This window comes from Taeniopygia guttata, chromosome 2 (genome assembly GCF_048771995.1).
Source record: "Taeniopygia guttata chromosome 2, bTaeGut7.mat, whole genome shotgun sequence".
Taxonomy (NCBI): Eukaryota; Metazoa; Chordata; class Aves; order Passeriformes; family Estrildidae; genus Taeniopygia; species Taeniopygia guttata.
Window position 1 is genome coordinate 71,795,001 of NC_133026.1, and position 18,411 is coordinate 71,813,411.

At 42.7% G+C, this 18,411-nt stretch overlaps 1 protein-coding gene across 7 annotated transcripts in view; it reads left to right on the forward strand.

Moving 5' to 3' along the window:
* The window catches only part of NFATC1 (nuclear factor of activated T cells 1), a 111,143-nt gene that overhangs the window by 16,687 nt on the left and 76,045 nt on the right, over positions 1-18,411 (forward strand). For 6 of the 7 annotated variants that reach the window (XM_041714235.2, XM_041714231.2, XM_041714232.2 and 3 more), the window contains exon 3: positions 3,509-3,668. In XM_041714235.2, coding sequence (XP_041570169.1) covers positions 3,509-3,668 — 160 coding nt within the window. Of the gene's footprint in view, positions 1-3,508; positions 3,669-13,610; positions 14,021-18,411 lie in introns of those variants that run through there. The other variant, XM_072924196.1, reaches the window with a different exon arrangement.

Here is an 18,411-nt window from a genome sequence, read left to right on the forward strand (position 1 = left end):
GAATTTCTTTTTACAGTGGCCTTGGGCACCTAGTAGGTTAGAAAGTGCAATTATAATATGGAGCTTAAACACCTTTACAAAGTTCAGCAGAAGTTTTTAGATTCGTTTCCTCCCTGTCTATATTCCAGTGGACTGCTTAGTATCTTTTTTTTTTTTCTGGTTTTTTTTTTGTAACTTGATAAATCTTCCTGCTAAAGGCAGCAGTCAGCCAGACTGGATAATCTGTTTTTGATTAAATCATATTGTGTATCTGGTGTATGCAAAATAAATCACTATTCATCTGGTTTTTAATTTGATTTATGTACCACGGAGTTATAGTGAGCCAGTTTCCTACAGCCTAGCACCAGGTTTTGTGAACCTGCTTTGAAGCAACCATACCTCATTACAGCATTTAGGTGGACTACAGTGAGATTTATTAGGACACAGAAAGAAATGGGACAGGTTTTCAGCTGGTGGACAATGTCATCTGAGGAAAAAAGACTGATGTGTATTTGATAGGAAGACTGCATGAAGACCTTTTCTTTCTCTTCTTGACTGCTGTGGTGGGGCTCTTCTCCTCTCCACTGACACTGGCTTGATGAGGTAGTTTGGACCTTTTCAAATTAATATTTGCAGCAACCAGATTTGATTTTACCACTACATGATTTGTTTGGTGGCTTTTTCATTTAACCATGTTTAGCCACAGAAGATTAGGTGCATGATGAAGATAACCTAACACAGGAAATAGTTCTGAAAGTCCCAGTCCATGACACTGCTAAATGCATCACTTTGCTTCCTTTATCAGGAAATTTCCCATTAATTGTCAATTTATAATTCGGCAGGTGGTGCTTTGGAATTCTGATTGTAGATTTCAGGCTAACAGCAAACCGTATTTTTGTTTTTATACTTTATTTGAGAACATGAATTTTACAACTTAATTATACTAACATTTTCAGGTGCTGATTTGAAAGGGGGAGGGTTTGTGTGTTTTGTCTTTGGTTCTTTATTTTTCAAAGAGATGCCATTAATAACAAAACTATGACTTCTATGTATCTTTAAAAAAACCAACCTTCTTCACTTGAGGGCTACATGCTGTCAGTCAGATTTCTCCTTCTTAGTTAAGTGTTAAAAATTTCTAATCTGATAGATGTTATACCCTCAGAAAAAAAAAATCCATCAAGTAAGAATTTACTTAAAACCAGAAACATCTGTTTAAAAATGTGTGCTGATCATCACCAGGAGAGACACAGCTGTTTTGCTCTACTCTTTGTCATTTATCATTACTCAAATATGCTTCATCCAGATTTTTTTTTTTCAGACTAAAATATGTGTACCTAAAGTGCTAGGCAAAGAGCAGTGGCTACATACAATAGCCATCTGTCTGTAATTCTCTGCTGTCTCCTCATACCTTGTATGAATCTGTAGTAGCAAAGAGCTTCCCCTCACCTCCAGAGTGGGCCCTGGCCATTTTGGGGGAAAGGCTTGCACAGGAGCTCAGAAGGTGCAACATCCTGCCTGTAGCTGAGTCAGGGGCTTCCATGTGTGGAGGGGCAGAAGGAAAATTCAGAGTTTGTACCTGGCAGGGTCTTGCCAGTAGAGAGAGTGCCCCTCCTGTCTTCTCCTGACTCCAGATATTCATGGAAGCTCAGATTCTGTAGAAGCAACATCTTTCTTTTAGATAAGCTTCCACTTAGGGTGAGCTAGGATGGATACTTCTCTTCCTCTCTGTTATTGGGCTCCATGTCCTTGGCTGGAGAAGAGAATAACTTGATGTTTGGAGCCTGCAACTTGCAGTGAGCTGTCCTGGAGTAGTAGGAGGTGCTCCAGGGAGCAAAGGTGATCCTGGTCCTAACCCAGGATGGGACTTGCTGGCTCCAACTGACCCCTGTAATGTGTAAAGTGTGTCCATAGGCATGCAGATGCATGGCTCAGACTTGTAAAAAATGAAGAAAGATAATGTAGGGAAACTTAGCACCACCTGAGGTCTCAGCAGTGCATACACACACAGGCATTAACAGATGTGAGTTCAATATGCTCATGATACAGGTCTGGGTAAGCACTCACAAAAGCCAAAAAGGCAAAGCAAAAGAGTGCCCGTGCTAGTGGTAGAAGTCCTGTCCTGCAGTGGAGCCAGCAGGGCTGCTGAGAGCTGTAATGCCTGAAAACCCACAAGTGCACCGAGTTTGGATCACTGAGATGGTAACATGGAATACCCAGCCTCCAACTGAACATGTGTTTGTAGTATGTGCGTCCAGTGTGGAAGCTCTTGCACATCCTTTCCCCTTCAGGCAGCTCACAGGGAAAGGAAAGTTTTCAGCTGTGATCCCTGCTGCTCAGACTGTCCTTGCTCCTGGGCTGCAGCAGTGAGGCAAGGATGCAGTAAATCCCCAGTTCTCAGCCTCCTTGCAGGCTGGGGAGAGCTGGTGAGCCCTAACCTGCAAGCTGTGGTGGCACAAATCCTCTCACAGTGCCAGGGAACCCTGGCCCATGGCACCTACAAAGGACCACTATTTTCTGCCTGCTGGTTGTCTTCTCCAGGCTGGTGGGAGAAGTAATAAAGTTTCACATAAAAGGGCAGGGGAGTGTGTTGCAGTTGTGCTGTTTAACTACTTGTAAAGACTTTTGAAGGACACTCAGTGAAGAAAATTCACCAAAGGAAAGAATATAGAGTGGACATGAAATTACTGTTTTAATTGTAAAGCTCTCAGGACTGCTATTTCTACTGTCCTTGTTTCTTTTCTTTCAAAGCATCAACTTGGCATTTATTAGAGGTGTCCCAGCTATTTTCAAGTGTGGTTTTGTACTGGAAGAGGGTTTCTGACAATGCCACTTTCCCACCACTGCATGCTATCGGGATGCTTGATGATAATAGGTCCTTAGTATTTTGGTTAATTGTAGAGTCAGTGTTGAGCCAGAAGAGTGAGCTGCATTTTCTGCAGACTTGCTCATCACCATCAATAGGATTCATAAGCAAGTTCTGACTTCAGAGTTTTCTCCTTTGCTGTACATTAACCCAAAAGAGATATGCTTTGCTTCGAGGCTCTCAGACATGCTTTGTGTTGGGAATGAAGCAAGGAAATGGCTTTTTTTTATTCTTTCCACCCCCTGTAAACAGAGCAGATTTGTTGAAACCCATTAGATTCATTAAATGCCAAACTATTTTGGCATTCACTTTCACAGCAGAAATTGTCTTCCTAAAACTCCCCTCTGTCTTTCTGCCTTTTTTATTTTGCTTTGAGAGATAATGTATAAGATATTTGTAATCTGTATCTTAAAAATTTTTAATTTTGGATACAAATCAGATAGCATCTAAGCCAGCAGATATGCTTGACCTGTAAATCTTTCTAAAATAGACAATACCTTCTAAATTACTTATGTCACGACATTATCCTTATAGATTAAATTATAAATGTAAGATGGTGAAGGATGAACTGCAAGACACAGTGTCTAAAGTAATAGTGCTTGCTGCTTGTGGTTTATAATAGTGTACTTGATCTTAATTTTTAATCTGTTTTCCTTTTCACTGTAGCCCATCCCTGCCTGCTCTGGATTGGCAGCTGCCATCTCACTCAGGTCCTTACGAACTGCGCATCGAAGTGCAGCCGAAATCCCACCACCGAGCTCATTACGAGACAGAAGGCAGTCGAGGGGCTGTGAAGGCATCTGCGGGGGGCCACCCCATTGTGCAGGTACCAAACCATGTAACGAGCAGCACAGGTTGTTTATCTCAGTGTTCTGTGGCAAGTGCCATTTCTTCTCTAAAACCAAAAAGTAAAGGGAGATTTTTCCTGTCCTCAGAAATTCCTGCACGTGACCACTCCTTAGAGCATATTTTAAACTGAGTGGACCAAGCCTTTGGTGAAAACAATGCAAGAGCAATGTGAATACAGGGTGGATTGCTGCTCTGTCTGTGCAGGGCTCAGTGAGTGTTCAGCTGGCAAGTGGTGACCATGGACCTATTTGTGTGGTCAGACTCCAGACATGCAGTATACTGAAATCAGCTGGGGATGTGCCTCAGTACATTTAGTCCTTAACTGGCAGTTGGATCTCATCAGAACTGTGAATGCATGTTAGAGTGCAGAACTGTAGCAGTGATGTAGAAGTATGTCACTGGTTTGGATGTTGCAGTGAGTTCTGAGCAAAGGCTTTTAGAGTTTCTTCTGTTCAATTTCTAAAACCCTCCCAGCTGCTCTAAAAAGCATTTGAGATCTGAATCTAGTTTTATTAATTCCACCAAGCTCTTTAATTACTCTGTATAAAGTATTTAATTTAATAACACTCTAAACTGACCATTAATTTGTTTATATGAGTAGTTCTCATTCATTTTTAAAGGATTTTGCTCAGGAGCAGGAAGAACAAAATTTGGTTGTTTAAAACAAAAAGAGAAACAGCAGTGGGAGAGAGTGGCAGACAGTGCCTGTCCCTCCTCAGCTGCTGCTTTCCCACCCAGCAGTTAAACTCCCAGTGCTACCCATCAGGGCTGTGACCCTCTGTGCAGCAGAGCCCAGGTTTTATCGCTGCCCGGATGCCACAGGACTCGTGGATGCCAGGGCACTGCTGCCATGCTCACACAGCTTGGGCTTGTGCCACAAGCCGTGCTGGGGGAGCAGTGGCTTGTTGAAAGCCCAGATGGCTCAAGATGATGTATGGACCACACGTGCAGGGCTGTGCATGTTTGTTTATTTGCTGTAAGCCCCTGTTAGCAAACACGTCTGTGGAAGGAATGATGGGAGACTGGGATGACGCTGGGCAGAGAATGCTGCTGTGTAAATGTGTGCTGCTGCCACAGCTGGAAAGGGAAAGTGAGGGAAGTTGTCATCAACAAACACACTTTAGCTCTGCCAGAACTTGTCAGTGACATGGGATTATGGAAGCTGTCTGCTGGAAGTTGAAAGGTTTTAGCAGAACATTTGTGAATGATATTAAAGAGGCGCATGTGGCAGACATGCTTGTTTACAATTAATGCCTACTCTGTTTGTGGCTTGATGCAAGGAAATGCAAATGGGGAGGTATCAATTTGCAAAGGCCAGCTTGGCACTTGAAGTTTCTTACGTGCATTTTGGAAAGACTGAATGTGATGCCAACATTTAATTGGACTAAATGTGTCCAGACATTTCCCCTCTCATCCCCTGTCCCGGTCTGTCAGGAGGGAGCATGTTGCTTCCAAACACAAACGAGTGTCAGGAGGGGAGAGGGAGAGGGAGAGGGAGAGGGAGAGGGAGAGGGAGAGGGAGAGGGAGAGGGAGAGGGAGAGGGAGAGGGAGAGAGGGAGAGGAGAGGGAGAGGGAGAGGGAGAGGGAGAGGGAGAGGGAGAGGAGATTATGGAAGGCCATGAAGGGAAAGGGGAGGAAGCAGACAGTCTCAGCCCTGTCAATTTGCTCTACTGGTTTAATAAGGATTAATGTATTTTTCAGTCCTTTTGTTACAACCCAAAGATCCGTTTCTCCAAAATAACAGAAACATAAAGAGGTGCAGAAGAAGCTTTTTTTGTACTGGCATTGCCATAATGGCCAGTTATCTGTTTAAAGGAATGCATAAAAGCTCTGACTTAGACCAAAGTTGAATAGATGGGTGGATTAAAAGTACTTCCAAAAAGAAAGGAAGTGTTTATAAATAAGTTTTGTAAGACAAATAGTAAGTACTTACAAATAAAGAAGTATCTGAAAGACAAATATATAAATAAATGGAAGCGAAGGAAATCTAGGGAGTGATTTCTGTTCAATTGGTGACTGGCAAAACCTGAAAAATGCATCTCTGAAGCATCAACGTATTTCCAGATTTTGCAGCTGTTTGGGTCAGGTTTGATTCATCCCACTGGGTTACAGAGAAAGGAGCTCAAGTTTTGAAGTTCAAACTCAGATGTAAGGTCATACAGAATCTGTGTGTCTTCAGGAGAGAGATTTTGGAACAAGTTTTTCACTCTTTATTTCTGGTGTTTTCTATTCTGTTGACTCGGGGAAAATTCTCATAAAACTGCTTTGACCTCTTGTACTACCCTTTACTGTTACATTTTTCCCATGCTGACAGTCAAGTCTTTCTTATGTCGGTACTTTGGGGAAACTTGCTCTCATTCTACTGTTGTCAAAGCTCTTCCCCCTTTATCTTCAACAAGAAGAGAATTTGGATGAGGTCTCTTTCCTCTCTCAGGTTTTTCTATCTTTGTTTCAAACCCGCTCTCGCTGGCATCTTGCTTCCCAAAGTAGGAGATGTTCTCACATCAATACCTCTGCAAATCTGTTGGGCATGCTAAGGCAGAGGAAAAATAAATCCAAAAAACATCCACTTTTCATGGCATGGTTCCCAAGCAAAATTGCCAGGAGGTTGCTTTCTCTGCAGCCAGAGCAGGTTTATCTATTTTTCCTGGACAACATTAGCTTCCTTGCTGCTGATTCGTCTCTTCTTTTAGAAGGTGGAAAGTCTGAGGATCAAAGGTTTCTCAGGCAAGCATGCTGGATAAGGAGAACAGTAGCATAGGAAGGCAGGAGTCTCTCATGGGTATGACACAAAGTCCAAGCTTGGGGGCCAATTTTTTCCTTGGTTCCTCCAGGCTCCTGACTTTTCTGTATAGCTGGAGAGGGCCCCATGAATAGTTTAGGAGCTGTGCAATGCCACCACTGTATGAGGTTGCTTTTCTCTCCCAAACCTGCGCATGGGGAGAGGCAGGCAGAGCTGAGCATGGCAGGCTGACAGAGGAGTTCATACTGACCCATGCCAAGGCAAGCCTGGTGCACACTAGGGGCTGCCTGTGGCAGCAGTCCTGTCTACCACTTGCTCCTTATCATCTCTGAATCATGTATGGGACTTGCTCACTGGAAGCTCCTGTGGGCCATCTCCCAGGCATATTTCACCCAGCAGGATTTCCTGTGGATTTCCTTCTGTGGAATGGCAGCACCTTTCCCACTGCACTTAGGAACGATATAGTTTGGAGCACTTCAAGTTGCCTGTGAGGGCTCATGAGCCTGGTAACACAATATTCCTCTCTCTCACATTTTGCTTTTGCCTGTTCGGGTGTTTTGCTGCCATGGCAGCTCCAAGCTATCGCTGCTCCCAATTGCTAAACGTTTGGAGAGTGGGATGAGCCGGCGCACCTGGTGAGCTAAAAATGCCGCAGAGGATTGGCAAGTGAGTGGTGCTGGGGAGCGGTGCTGGTGAGCTCACGCCTGGCACTGGCTTTCACCCCTTGGCTTGGGGAAGTATTTTGCGAGTTGCTGTTGCCTCTGGTGATTTTAGACTGAAGTACTCCCACTTCTGAGTCAGAATAGGGATGGTGCCCTGGCTGGCATCAGGCATTGGGAAGCTGTATATTGTGTCAGGTGAGCATTAAACCTGGGACCACTCTGAGGAGCAAAATTCCATCTGTTAGCATCCTGCTGGCACCTACTACTTCTCAAGAGTTAGTGGCTCAGGTGAGGATTCTTCAAACAAAGCAAAATTAAGTGAATGGGTTAGTTAGGAAAGCCACAGCTTTACATAATTACTGGCACATATTAAGTGAGGTGAATTTAATCAAGTGGTTTACATCCAGAAAACCTTAAAAATGTTCTCTGTTTAGACCTATCTCACAATTCTTCATTTTGAATGTAGTGCTGAGGAGTTGCACAAGATGGGATGTGCATTCCAGCCAGTAATGGCTCTGTTTCAGCTGCAGGTTAGTAATCCAGCAGATAAAAGTTTGGGCTCCCCAGGGAGGAATGGCACCAGATTATAAATACGTGGTCTGTAGATATTCTAATTAATAACTCATCTTTGAAATAAGTCAAGCACTTTGACTGCCTGAGATGGAATTTTTACAAGCAGGGTGTGGTGTATCTATGAGATAAAATCCAAATACTCAAGAATGTTTAATTAAAGGGCATGATGTACTCCCATAGAAGATTGTACTCAATGGTGAAAGAAAATATTTAAATGCACAGAGTAGTCTAGTAAGCACTTTTAAAGCCATGATTATTATTAAACTTTTTGACACAAAATATGCCATGAATTATCATCAAGATCACTCCTCACATGAAGTAGATAAATTGGTTAGAAAAAGGAAAAAAAATGAGTTGTAGGAGTTTTCTTTTTATCTAAGTAACCAGTACTATCCAGAATTGGAATAGTATCTTGATATATATAATATCTTGAAAAATTAAGTTATTATGGAATATACACTGAATGCTGTCTTGCCTTTCACTGTGCCTCTTAGACTGAGAGGGTAGAGGTTGTGTTTGCCTCCTGTGCTCCAACACAAAATTTCATCTGAGCCTGAGCTGAATAGTCAGAACTCCCTCATTTTACAGGCAAAACACAACGATTTGTCTGCTGATTTACATAGTCAGAATGTTGTTTATGCTAGGAGATTTGCTAAAGAGTTATCTGTGACCTTTCTTGACAAGATCTCAAACAGGCATCTCAGGTCTGATTTTCAAAAGCCTTGATGCATACATTGGGATTTTTAAATCACCTTATGACTAACAAGTGTCAGACTCTCCTCTATGGCAATCACTGCCTCGGTATTTTTTGTACATCTCCACATCACCATAATTAGGCACCAATATGCCCCTGAGTTACTTGTGCACCTCAGCAACACATGGAGTGTCTTATTGTTTGCTTCCCATGTATCGATTGGTTTTGTTGCTTTTGGTTAACAAGCACAACGTCCCAGTGCAGGTCCTGGCCACCACAGGTATCTGCCAGAGAGCCCTTTCATCTTCAGACCTATAAGCAATGAATACCTTTTGCAAACCCCTTGGTGAATAGAAAGCCTCATTGACAAAGCAGTGTAACTTCAGGGGCCATCACACTCTGATCAGCACCTCTCATACACATGGCTTCATACACAGCCAACAGCGTGAGGTCAGTCCTGTGATAACCAGAAGGATACATGGGAACAATAGAGAACTGAAGAGCTAAAAAGACGGGAAAAGACTGGAAGGAGATGTTCATTACTGATGGCAGAAAGAAGATGAAGGAAGCCAAGAGGAAGGCTCTTATGGACAGGGAAGTTCTTTACAGCAATGTTCTGCTGCTGCACAGCAAGAGTGAACCCTTGGCGAGTCCCATTATATGGGACCTGCAGTGTGTTCCTAAGTGCTTTTCTTGGTTGGGGTCCCCACTGCTGCAAGTTTGTTTTAAACAACAGAGCTGCCACCATTGCTAAGTGAGACAAGGGAATTAGAAAGAAAAAACAGTCCATTGTGGGTCCAGCTCATGGCCATCTGACACCTGAGCAAGAGGAGAGGATATGGAAAAAATAGTGTTAGCTGCTTTCCCCTACCGTCTCTGGGTATATCAGGGCAGAACAGAGGGCATATTCTCATTAGTAAGCAGTGATTCAACTCATCATGCCGCAGTGGACTTCCTCTCTGTGCTGCTCTTAGCTTCTTTTTAGAAGGCAGAATCACCTTTTTGATCAGATGGAAATATAACCCTTCCTTATGGTGAGCATATAAAGATATTGGCAAGCACCTGTTAGCCAGGTTGCAATTAATAGCACAAAGCCATGCAATCACACAACAAACCAGACAGAAAATCTACACTTCATAGCCTTGTTTTAGACAGCCGGTACTTCTTAAGAGTAAATCTGAGCTGAATAGCTTTTTCACTTCTTGCATCTGTATAGTTAAAGCAAAACCTCAAACTAGCAGACAGATAATCAAAACGGAAAAGTAGAATGATTTGGCAGATGTTTTAAGGCTGCTATTGCTTCTATAAATCCAGCAAATGGAAGAATGCCCATTGAAATATTTTCATCACTGTTGTTGGTTTTTTTTTTTTTATTAGGAGAGTGTATTTTGGAAAGGAGAAAGTTTTTCATTTTTGGGGTTCATATGAAGTTGGTCCCACAGAGTAGCTCCACAATCACAGATGTATCACTAGCTTGTGGCCCTTACCCCTGAGGAGGGGTAAGTCCAGAAGGGAGCCATCCTGGAAAGTGTGCTGCTGTCAGCTGGAAAAGATTTCATGACCCTGAAAATGCAACTTCAGTTCTGATTTATGAGCCATCCTGGGGACAGGCCTCTGCTGTTTGGTGCGACGGCCTTTACAAATGAAAAATGAAGTTTCTATCAGCCAGTGCTTGGGGATGCACTCTGCTCTCTGTTAAAAATGATACCTTGCCCACACTCAGCATGATGGGCACCGCAGTACATATCCCAGCTGTTAGGATGCTGAGATGTTCAATCTAGCTTTCCAGCCTGAAGGCTTCAGCCCTAAGTTTGCCTTCAGTTTGGACTCAGTGGCTGCAGGCAAAGCAGAAGCTGGTTATAGCCTTGAGGGAGGAGAGGATGGAAAGCATTCCTCTGCTGGTGCTGTCTCCATTCCCTTGGGAAAGGGGATCATGACATCAGCTGCCGATTATCCTTTTCATTGGCGTCTCCTGGTTTCCTTTCTCTCTTCTTCTCTGCAATAAGGGAGTCAGTGGTATTGCTATCACTGTGTGGGCTATCTTCTAGCTGTCCTCTGGGGGCAGTTGATATGGCAAAGACCTTCTAGATTAGAGCAGAAGCAGAGGAGTCATCTTTACCTCCAGCACTGCTCACAGTGCCATCCTTTCTGCTTCCTTTATAAGGCTGGTTTTGGTAACCAGCAGCATATGCCCCCTGAGTGTCTACAAATAGTGTGATAGAAGTCTCTGCAAGGTCAAGAAAGGCAGAACACAGGTGTAGTAAGTCCTCTCTGATTCCTGTCTGATTTACTTTTCCTCAGGCCTTGTGCTGCATTTTTTAACTTGGTGAACTCTTTTCATTTTGAACAGACTTTTTTTTCTGCATGTGGTCTAAATGGGTGATTCATTGGAAGCATACCTCTAAAATGTGTATAACTACCTTTCAGTGAGGAATCAGGACTCATCCTTGACTGTTAGGGTGTGATACTTTTTCTTGCCCATTCCATCCTTTTTGTCCTGTGCTTAATATTGCATCTCTTCTGCTAAAAGTTGTAGATACCACGTTTCTTGCGCTGTCACAGAATCAGAAGGCAGAGACTACCAGTAGTGCTAGAAGTGGCTACCCACTTTTCTAAGGAAAAATGCAACATGGGTAGATCTTTTGCTTGCAGACCTCAAATTAAAAAAACCCAACAAAACCCCAAACTCAAACCAAAATACCTTCAAAGCCGTATTTGGACACTCCTGAAGTCAGACAGCTTAGCCTGTTTAATTCAAACACATGATTAGAGGTTTGCTGACTCTTAGTTTAGCAATTTTTGGGTATTAGCAATTTTAAGACTGGATGAGTGAGGTGTTGACAAGTGGATTTAAAACAGTTTTTCATGGAAGTTCAGGTGATATGTGAGGCTGTGGTCTGGGCATGAACCACAGCTATCACTTGACTTAGTTTTGGTTGCAGTTAAGAAGACCTACACCAAAGTTATCAATCAGCAAATTTGCTCCAGACTTGCCAGATTATTTCATGTTAACATGCACCCAAAATCTGAAATGAAACACAGTTAAAATTAAAATGCAGTTTTATCAGAAGCCAGATGCTTCATTATGAGCTGAGCTAACCTGCCTGACAAATACTGCTAACCTGCATGAGGCAGGTGATTAATTTTTTACAAGTCTGCTTTGGGAACTAGACATCTGTACTCTATTCCTAAAAGTAATATCTCAGTGGAAAAGATTTTTTTTCTTGATACTCCAAATTACATAAAACATATATCATGAAAATTATGTTACCTGCATTCTGTATCAAGATATTCTGGGGGCTAGTTCATATTTCAGATCCCTTTCACACCAACCTAACTCCAATGGAATTTCTGGTTTTATACTTTCTAATTTTTTATATGTATAAGAGTAAAAAATTACATCTGTAACACACTTTGTGATCTGGAATATCAGTATATATGGTTATAATATAGATTTTCCATTTTAATTAGTCATTATTTCAACTAACAGGCTGAATCAGTGGAAAATATGGTGTCCAATTACTCAGTTGCTCTCTCAAAGTACATTGCATCTTCCTTTATGGGCAGAGGTTTATAATTTCTTTTGTTGTTAAAAACAGCTTGAGGTCTTCTTTGATACATGCCACGAAGAGGAGATGATCCATTACAGTATCTGCTGTATACATACACAGAAAAAAAATTTGTTGCATGCTGTCAGTGCAGTGAAATCAAATAAACTTTCTCCTCCCTCCACATGTTTAAGAAATAATTTATCAGGAGTTGCATATTTTCACTGAAACAGTTGAAACATGCTTGTGATCAGTTTACTTACACATGGTAAAAATAATATAGGTTGCAGACAGATTTGTAATACAGTTTTTAAACACCTGTTTTTAATATTTCAATAGCCAATAAAGCAGAGGAACTCCTGCTTTTGGTTTGCATGCAGACGTTATGCACACTGGGATTTAAAAGTCTGCTGCCTAGGTTTCAAATGCAGTAAACAGCACTTGCGGGAACAGTGTGGGTACATTTTGGGGAGTTACAGACTCTGGAGTCTTCCTCAATGAGTTTTGCTCTTTAGGACACTGATAACATGGTGTTACAGCCAAATGTGAATCCTGGTAAAAACCCACAGTCCTCACAAGAAAGAGAACTGCTTCCTTGCCACTTGCAATCCTACTCATGTAGAAATACTGCTGGTCCAGTTTTGTTCAATAAGAAGGGGTATAAATGTTTGAGAGGCAGAGCCCTGATCTATTACAGTGAAACCAAGTACTTAAATATGTCCTTAAACTTTCATAAAGTTGGATTAAATGTTGAATAGGTATTTCAGCCTTCTGTCAAGCAAGAATACGTTGATTAACTGACAATTAATTGTGCAATGTATTGCCACTCAGGTTACTCGGCTGTAAAATCTGGCATAAGACATTTTCGCTGCTTTGCCACGGGTGTTAAAAGACATTGAGTGTCAGGCGTGTGTATGGGGGGCTGCGAGCTGCCCAAAAATAGTAAGATAAAGGGGAGCAAGTTGCAGTAGCTGCATTTTGTTCTTGCAGGCCTCTTTGCTACTTTTCAGGAGACCTACTACGTTTTCCCTCTTAAAAATCTGATGCTTTTTGCAGATTCCCTGTATATTGCTACTTCTTTTTGATGGTTTTCAGATACTAACTGCATCCTCCTTTTCCTCTGTCTTCAGTTTCTTTGATTTTGGGATCCCTCAGGATGACTACCTCTTGTTTTTGTTCTGCCACCATATTGCTGGTCCACATCTAACGGCCATGAAGTCTCTGAAGCTTTTACTGGACATCTTGATAGCAAGTCAGGCGTGATGATACTGGAGCCAAGCTCTCCATCACTGTACAAAATCTTCCCATTACTTTCTTCTGTCTTTGGGCAAACTGTACCTTTTTTCATGTCATCTAAGTCTGCAATTTAGAGTGCTCAGTGAAATCTACTGTATTTAGCCGCTTGCTGTCCCTGTGCCAGCATGAAAACAGCAGTATCAGCATGCATGTTCTGCGCAGGCCATGGATACCCACACTCGCTGTGCTGAATAAGCCGCACGTTCCTGTCCCCTCGGCTCTCTGCCCACGGGAGGACAGTGGCTTGCCTGGGAAGCCTGCAGCACATCGTGACTGCACAAACAGATAAATAGCTAGAAGGGAGTGGGGTGGGAGACAGATCATGTTTCGTTTCTGGAGAGCTGTTCAGAGATGAGCTGTGCATGAAGCCCCAGTGCAGCTCATGCACAGAGGGTTAGCCCCGACTTTTCGTCCCCCTCTTAGCGTTTTCACCTGAGGCAGCTGCTTGGTTTAGCGCTGCAAGCAGAGACACCTGAGCATCCGATGATTGCGACATGTCAGGATTAAGAAGCTCGAGCAGGGCTTGCACGGTGCTGCTTGTGCTCACCACGGCTGGGACCAGCAGCGCCTTGGCTCTCCTGCATGCGCCCGCCAGGATGGAATGCTTTGCTCCTGAGCACGGGTACAGAAGGGATGCAAGTGCCTGTTTTGGATGAGACCGACCATTGCCAAGGCGAGCACCGACGCACAGGACAGCAGGGCACTGGATGCAGCCATGGGGCAAGGGGATGAATGTGGGGCAAGGGGATGGATGCTGCGCGGGTGCTCCCAGCAGCATGCCGTGCCGGGGACAGCAGGAAACACCGGGGCCGGTGAGAGGCTGAGCTCCTGCTGCCAGCCCCTCTCCCTGCATATCCTGGCCTTGCATCTTCTTGTTATGATTGCTATGGAAATAATTTCAATATGTTTCGCAGCTCTGAGTTGCTGTGTCTTGCGTTGTTTGGATGGAAAGCTGCTTGACTGGTTTTGGAGGGTGGCTGTACATGCACAAATACTAGCTGATTTTTTTGTGGTGGTGGAAAGTAGGAGATTCACAGCATGGTTTTAATTAGAACTGCTCATTTAGTCTTTCATTGCAGTGTGTTCTTTAGTTGAAAGATAATTTAATTTTCTTTGTTTTGGAAGATTTTCGTGCTTGTCTGTGTGAAATGTCTTTATTTACTGTGCCTCATTGTGCTTTCTGCATAGCTTGATTATGAGGAGAGTCAAAAACAAAACTTCCCTGGGCTGTATTATTTTCTACCTGCTGTGGGTTTTAATATAGTCCCACTTGCATACATGTACCAAGTGTCTGCATTTCTAGGACAAAATCGCCAGAGAAAACTGGCAAAGCATGAAGGGATAGATTTAGCTGTGAAACTCTTACTGACTTGAACAGGAATAGCATGTGTAAAAGTTGTGAAGTGCTGAAGAAGTGTAAGTGGTATGGGTCAATTTGGTTTTTCACCTTCTGTGGAGAAGTCCACAAAAGATACCACTTGTTGAACAAAAGGCAAAACCCCCCAAAATCCTGCCTTCTCTTATTAATATTATTATCATATTAAGATCTTGTAACACCTCCTCTTCAGGGTTACATATTTAGTCTGGTTGTAACCCAGTGCAGCATGGATCAGTCTTGTTTATCTATACAAGAATATTTAGATAGTATCTGTCATATCAGAATTTTTTAAAAAGCTACATAAAACATGCAAATCTCTTCCATAGCTGCAGGAACTCATAAAATTGCTCAGACTATGCAGTTACAAAAAGAAAGAATTCTAGATACCATTTTTAAATCAATCCCTAATAATCCTGAAATAATTTTATAAATGGATTTCAAATTAATTTTCAACCACCTCTTTTGCAGTGATATTATTTTCATTATGTGGACCTTATGTGCTGTAGCTCTTACTCTGCAATTACATAATATTCTTCAATGTAGACTCAAATCTTGTTACTGAATATGGGTTATAGAATGTTATTGTGCAGAAACTGGTATACAGCTGTAGACTTCTACACAAACTCCACCCACAGATGCAAACTTGAGCTTCCAGGGACAAACAAATTTAGACCACAACTTGCAGGCAGATGTGCTAGCATCTAGGTATACAAGTAATCTCAAGCACATGTCCTGAATACATCAAAGCCTCATTTTCTAATCCCTCACAGTTTTGAGGAAAACCTTAAAATATGTGAACTGATACAGCCCCACTGCTGGCTGCAAGAACCCCATTTGAGATGGAAACAGGTTGGAGAGGCTTTGCAAAGAACAAGATAGTGCAGTGAAAATAGTAGAGCTGGGCAATGGCTCTGCAGTTTTGCTGTCCTAAATGAAATCCCTGAAACTCTTAGCTCAAATAGATTTTACAGGAATAGTTGCTCTAATCACAGGGCAGTATTATGTGGAAGTCTCTCTGTAATAGCAGACTTTTGCAGGAAAATGGTCTTGTGAGTAAAAGTATTCTTCCTTCAGTTTGAGTAAAAATAAAGAAAAAATGATTAAATTTGGCCCTTGGGTTTTCCAATTATTATTAAATTCTCTTTTCCCTTTTTGTAGTAGAAAAAGGTGTGTGATAAACATTTGAAATGAATGTAAAAAGTGGTCGTTAGCAGAAATAGGGCTCAGGATACTGTTTTTATTATGATTTAAGCATGCCATCCAATTTTGGAACAATGACAACAGCAAGGCCACTGAAACTGTATGTGATGGTGCTCCAGAACTTCCTGTGTGCTCCAGAGCAGAGGTCAGGAGCACTGATGGGACTAGGGGGTTTTCAATAGTCCTTGCAGGGAAATGACCTGCTGCTTTGTGACACCCTTCTGAGGAAGGGAGGGAGGGGTGAGTAGTCCCCTCAGAGGAACAGGGAGCGAGACTGCAGAGCGAGCTGGTCAAGTGTCTGTCTTCTGGCCATGACTGCCTTGTGCCCAGCCTGTGCTGAGGCTGACTCCAGGACCAGGCTAAAGCAGGCTCCCAAAGTCAGGGTGGAAAAGCCAAAGCACTGAATTTAAGCTGTGGTGGAGCTGACTTTGAGCTTTACCTCTGGGAGGGGAAAGGACTGCAGAGTACCGCTGTCTGAGGTGATGGTCTTGTACCCCTGCTGTGGAAAGCTGTGGGTGGCTGCCTGAAATTAAACATCTGCTGGTGAAGTGCAGAGCATTGTGTCTTGAGTGGGCTCTGCCTGTGGGGGGTCTTTTCCCAAGAGTTCTGCTCCGTATCTCTTAGGATAAAGCGTGCGTGCCTCATAGCACTGCCCCGGGCTTGTGCTTTGAACTGTGTCCGGGCAAGTGACAGGGGCAAGTTCACATTTCAGGGTTTGTTACATGTCTGCTGCTAAGCTAATTGACTTGGTTTCTCCCTGTAATCAGGAATTGAGTTTAGTGAGATATTCATTTTATTGTGATACAAACATCTGAAACTGCTTGGGTAAATCACACCTTCAGAGTGCCTGTCTTATTTTGCTGGCTGTGATGGCAGCTGAGGGGACTGTACATGTTAAAAGTAAAGTGGCATGAATCACCTGGCTTTTCCCTTTTCCTTTTGACCGGATGTGTTGTGTACAATTGTTTCTAACTGTGCTCAGCAGGCTTTAAGGTCTTACTGATTTGCCAAGACTGAGATGTACTTCTTGGATACCCAGGTAAAGCTGGAATATGGCTAGGAGGAGCAGTGACTTTTAAGGCCTTGGCATTTCTATCTCAAGCTTGGAACTTGACCCGTACTGGAGCCTCATCTTTGAAGTCAGCAGGTTGATAGAGACACAGTCTGGTTTGGGTGTAAAAACACAGATTCTTGTTGCCATCACCTCCTCATCATACCTCCCTTCATAGGAGAAATTGTAACCCTCACCATTCCCCTCAGTTCCCAGTCATGAACTGACAGCCTGCTCCTCTGACTGCAGCAAGGTCTCATCCATTTACAGCAGCAGATAAGCTACTCTATAAGGCTTTTATTGGCAAGTTCTGCTGTTAATATTTGCAGCATTTTACTTGGCTGTCTTACTGGCTTTAAGCAGGGTTGTGGTGTTAGCCTGTCAGTATTCAAGTCAGAAATTCCAGTGCAACAGCTGTTGCTAAATAATGTTACTCAACGTGACAATATTTAGAATGATTGATTGAAAATAGTATGTTGAGAAAGTTTTAGAAATCTTTCATGCTTATTTTATTCACTTGCAGTTGGAGATCTCAAGCCTTTCAGCTCACTGTAGCACTGGTGGCAGAGCACCTCATGGTATGCTCATTGGTCAGTCTTGTCTATTCCATCCATTTGGTTTTTGGATTTTTTTCATTAAAAAAATAAGTTGCATCAACCAATGGCATCACCCTCAAGCAACTTACAGTGTGGAATCTAATCTCTCTATATTTCTCATAGTTTAATCAGACTGTTCTGAAGGTCAAAACCTTGAATCCAAGCTATAAGATATACCTGACCTATTTTTATTGCTACATTTGGATGCTTTCCATGGAAGACATGCTCTCAGATAAAACTGCAATGTAATCAGAGCTGTAACACCAGGTGGATCAAAGGTGGTTTGGGGAAGCAGAGTAGGACCAGAAGTGGCTTCCTGGCAGTGTGGTTACTGTCTTTGTTTTGTGAGGAGGCTGAGGCACAGATTGATTAAACAAAGAAGTCTGGAAAGATGTAAAAAGTTGTTATGTTTTGGGTTTTTTTCTGCTCAAATCAAATCATGATTTCTGATAATGCAGGAGCTGTCTGGCAGTGCTAGATATAGGAACTCGATCACTCCATGCTCAATTCACTGCACCTTCATCTAAGACATCCTTGCTCTGCACTTCTATAAAATGCCTTGAAACATTTTCCTTCTTTTAATTCATTCCTACATAAAAAAGAAACAACAGCCAAAAATGGACAGAAGTACTGTGAAAGCTGGAAGCCATCAGTATTCATGTGACTTTCAGAAGAAGCGAGGAGGTTTATTTCAGACCTTCAGCCAGCCACCCTTCCCACTCCCTCCTTTCCCCGAACACAGAAAGCAGTCAGGGCTTGACTCATGGACTGTCTGATTATAATAAGTCTCACTTGGGGCACACAGCTTTATACCATGCTACTGCACTACATGCTTTGTCTGCATCCACCCTTGGGCCTTTAGTTCTGGCCTTGTGCTGTGGCTTTTCATGCCACTGGCCAATTAAATAGCAAAATGTCTCACATAAGTTGGGTTTTTTTGGCTTTTTTTTTTTTTTAAACAAGTACTTGGCAAATCAG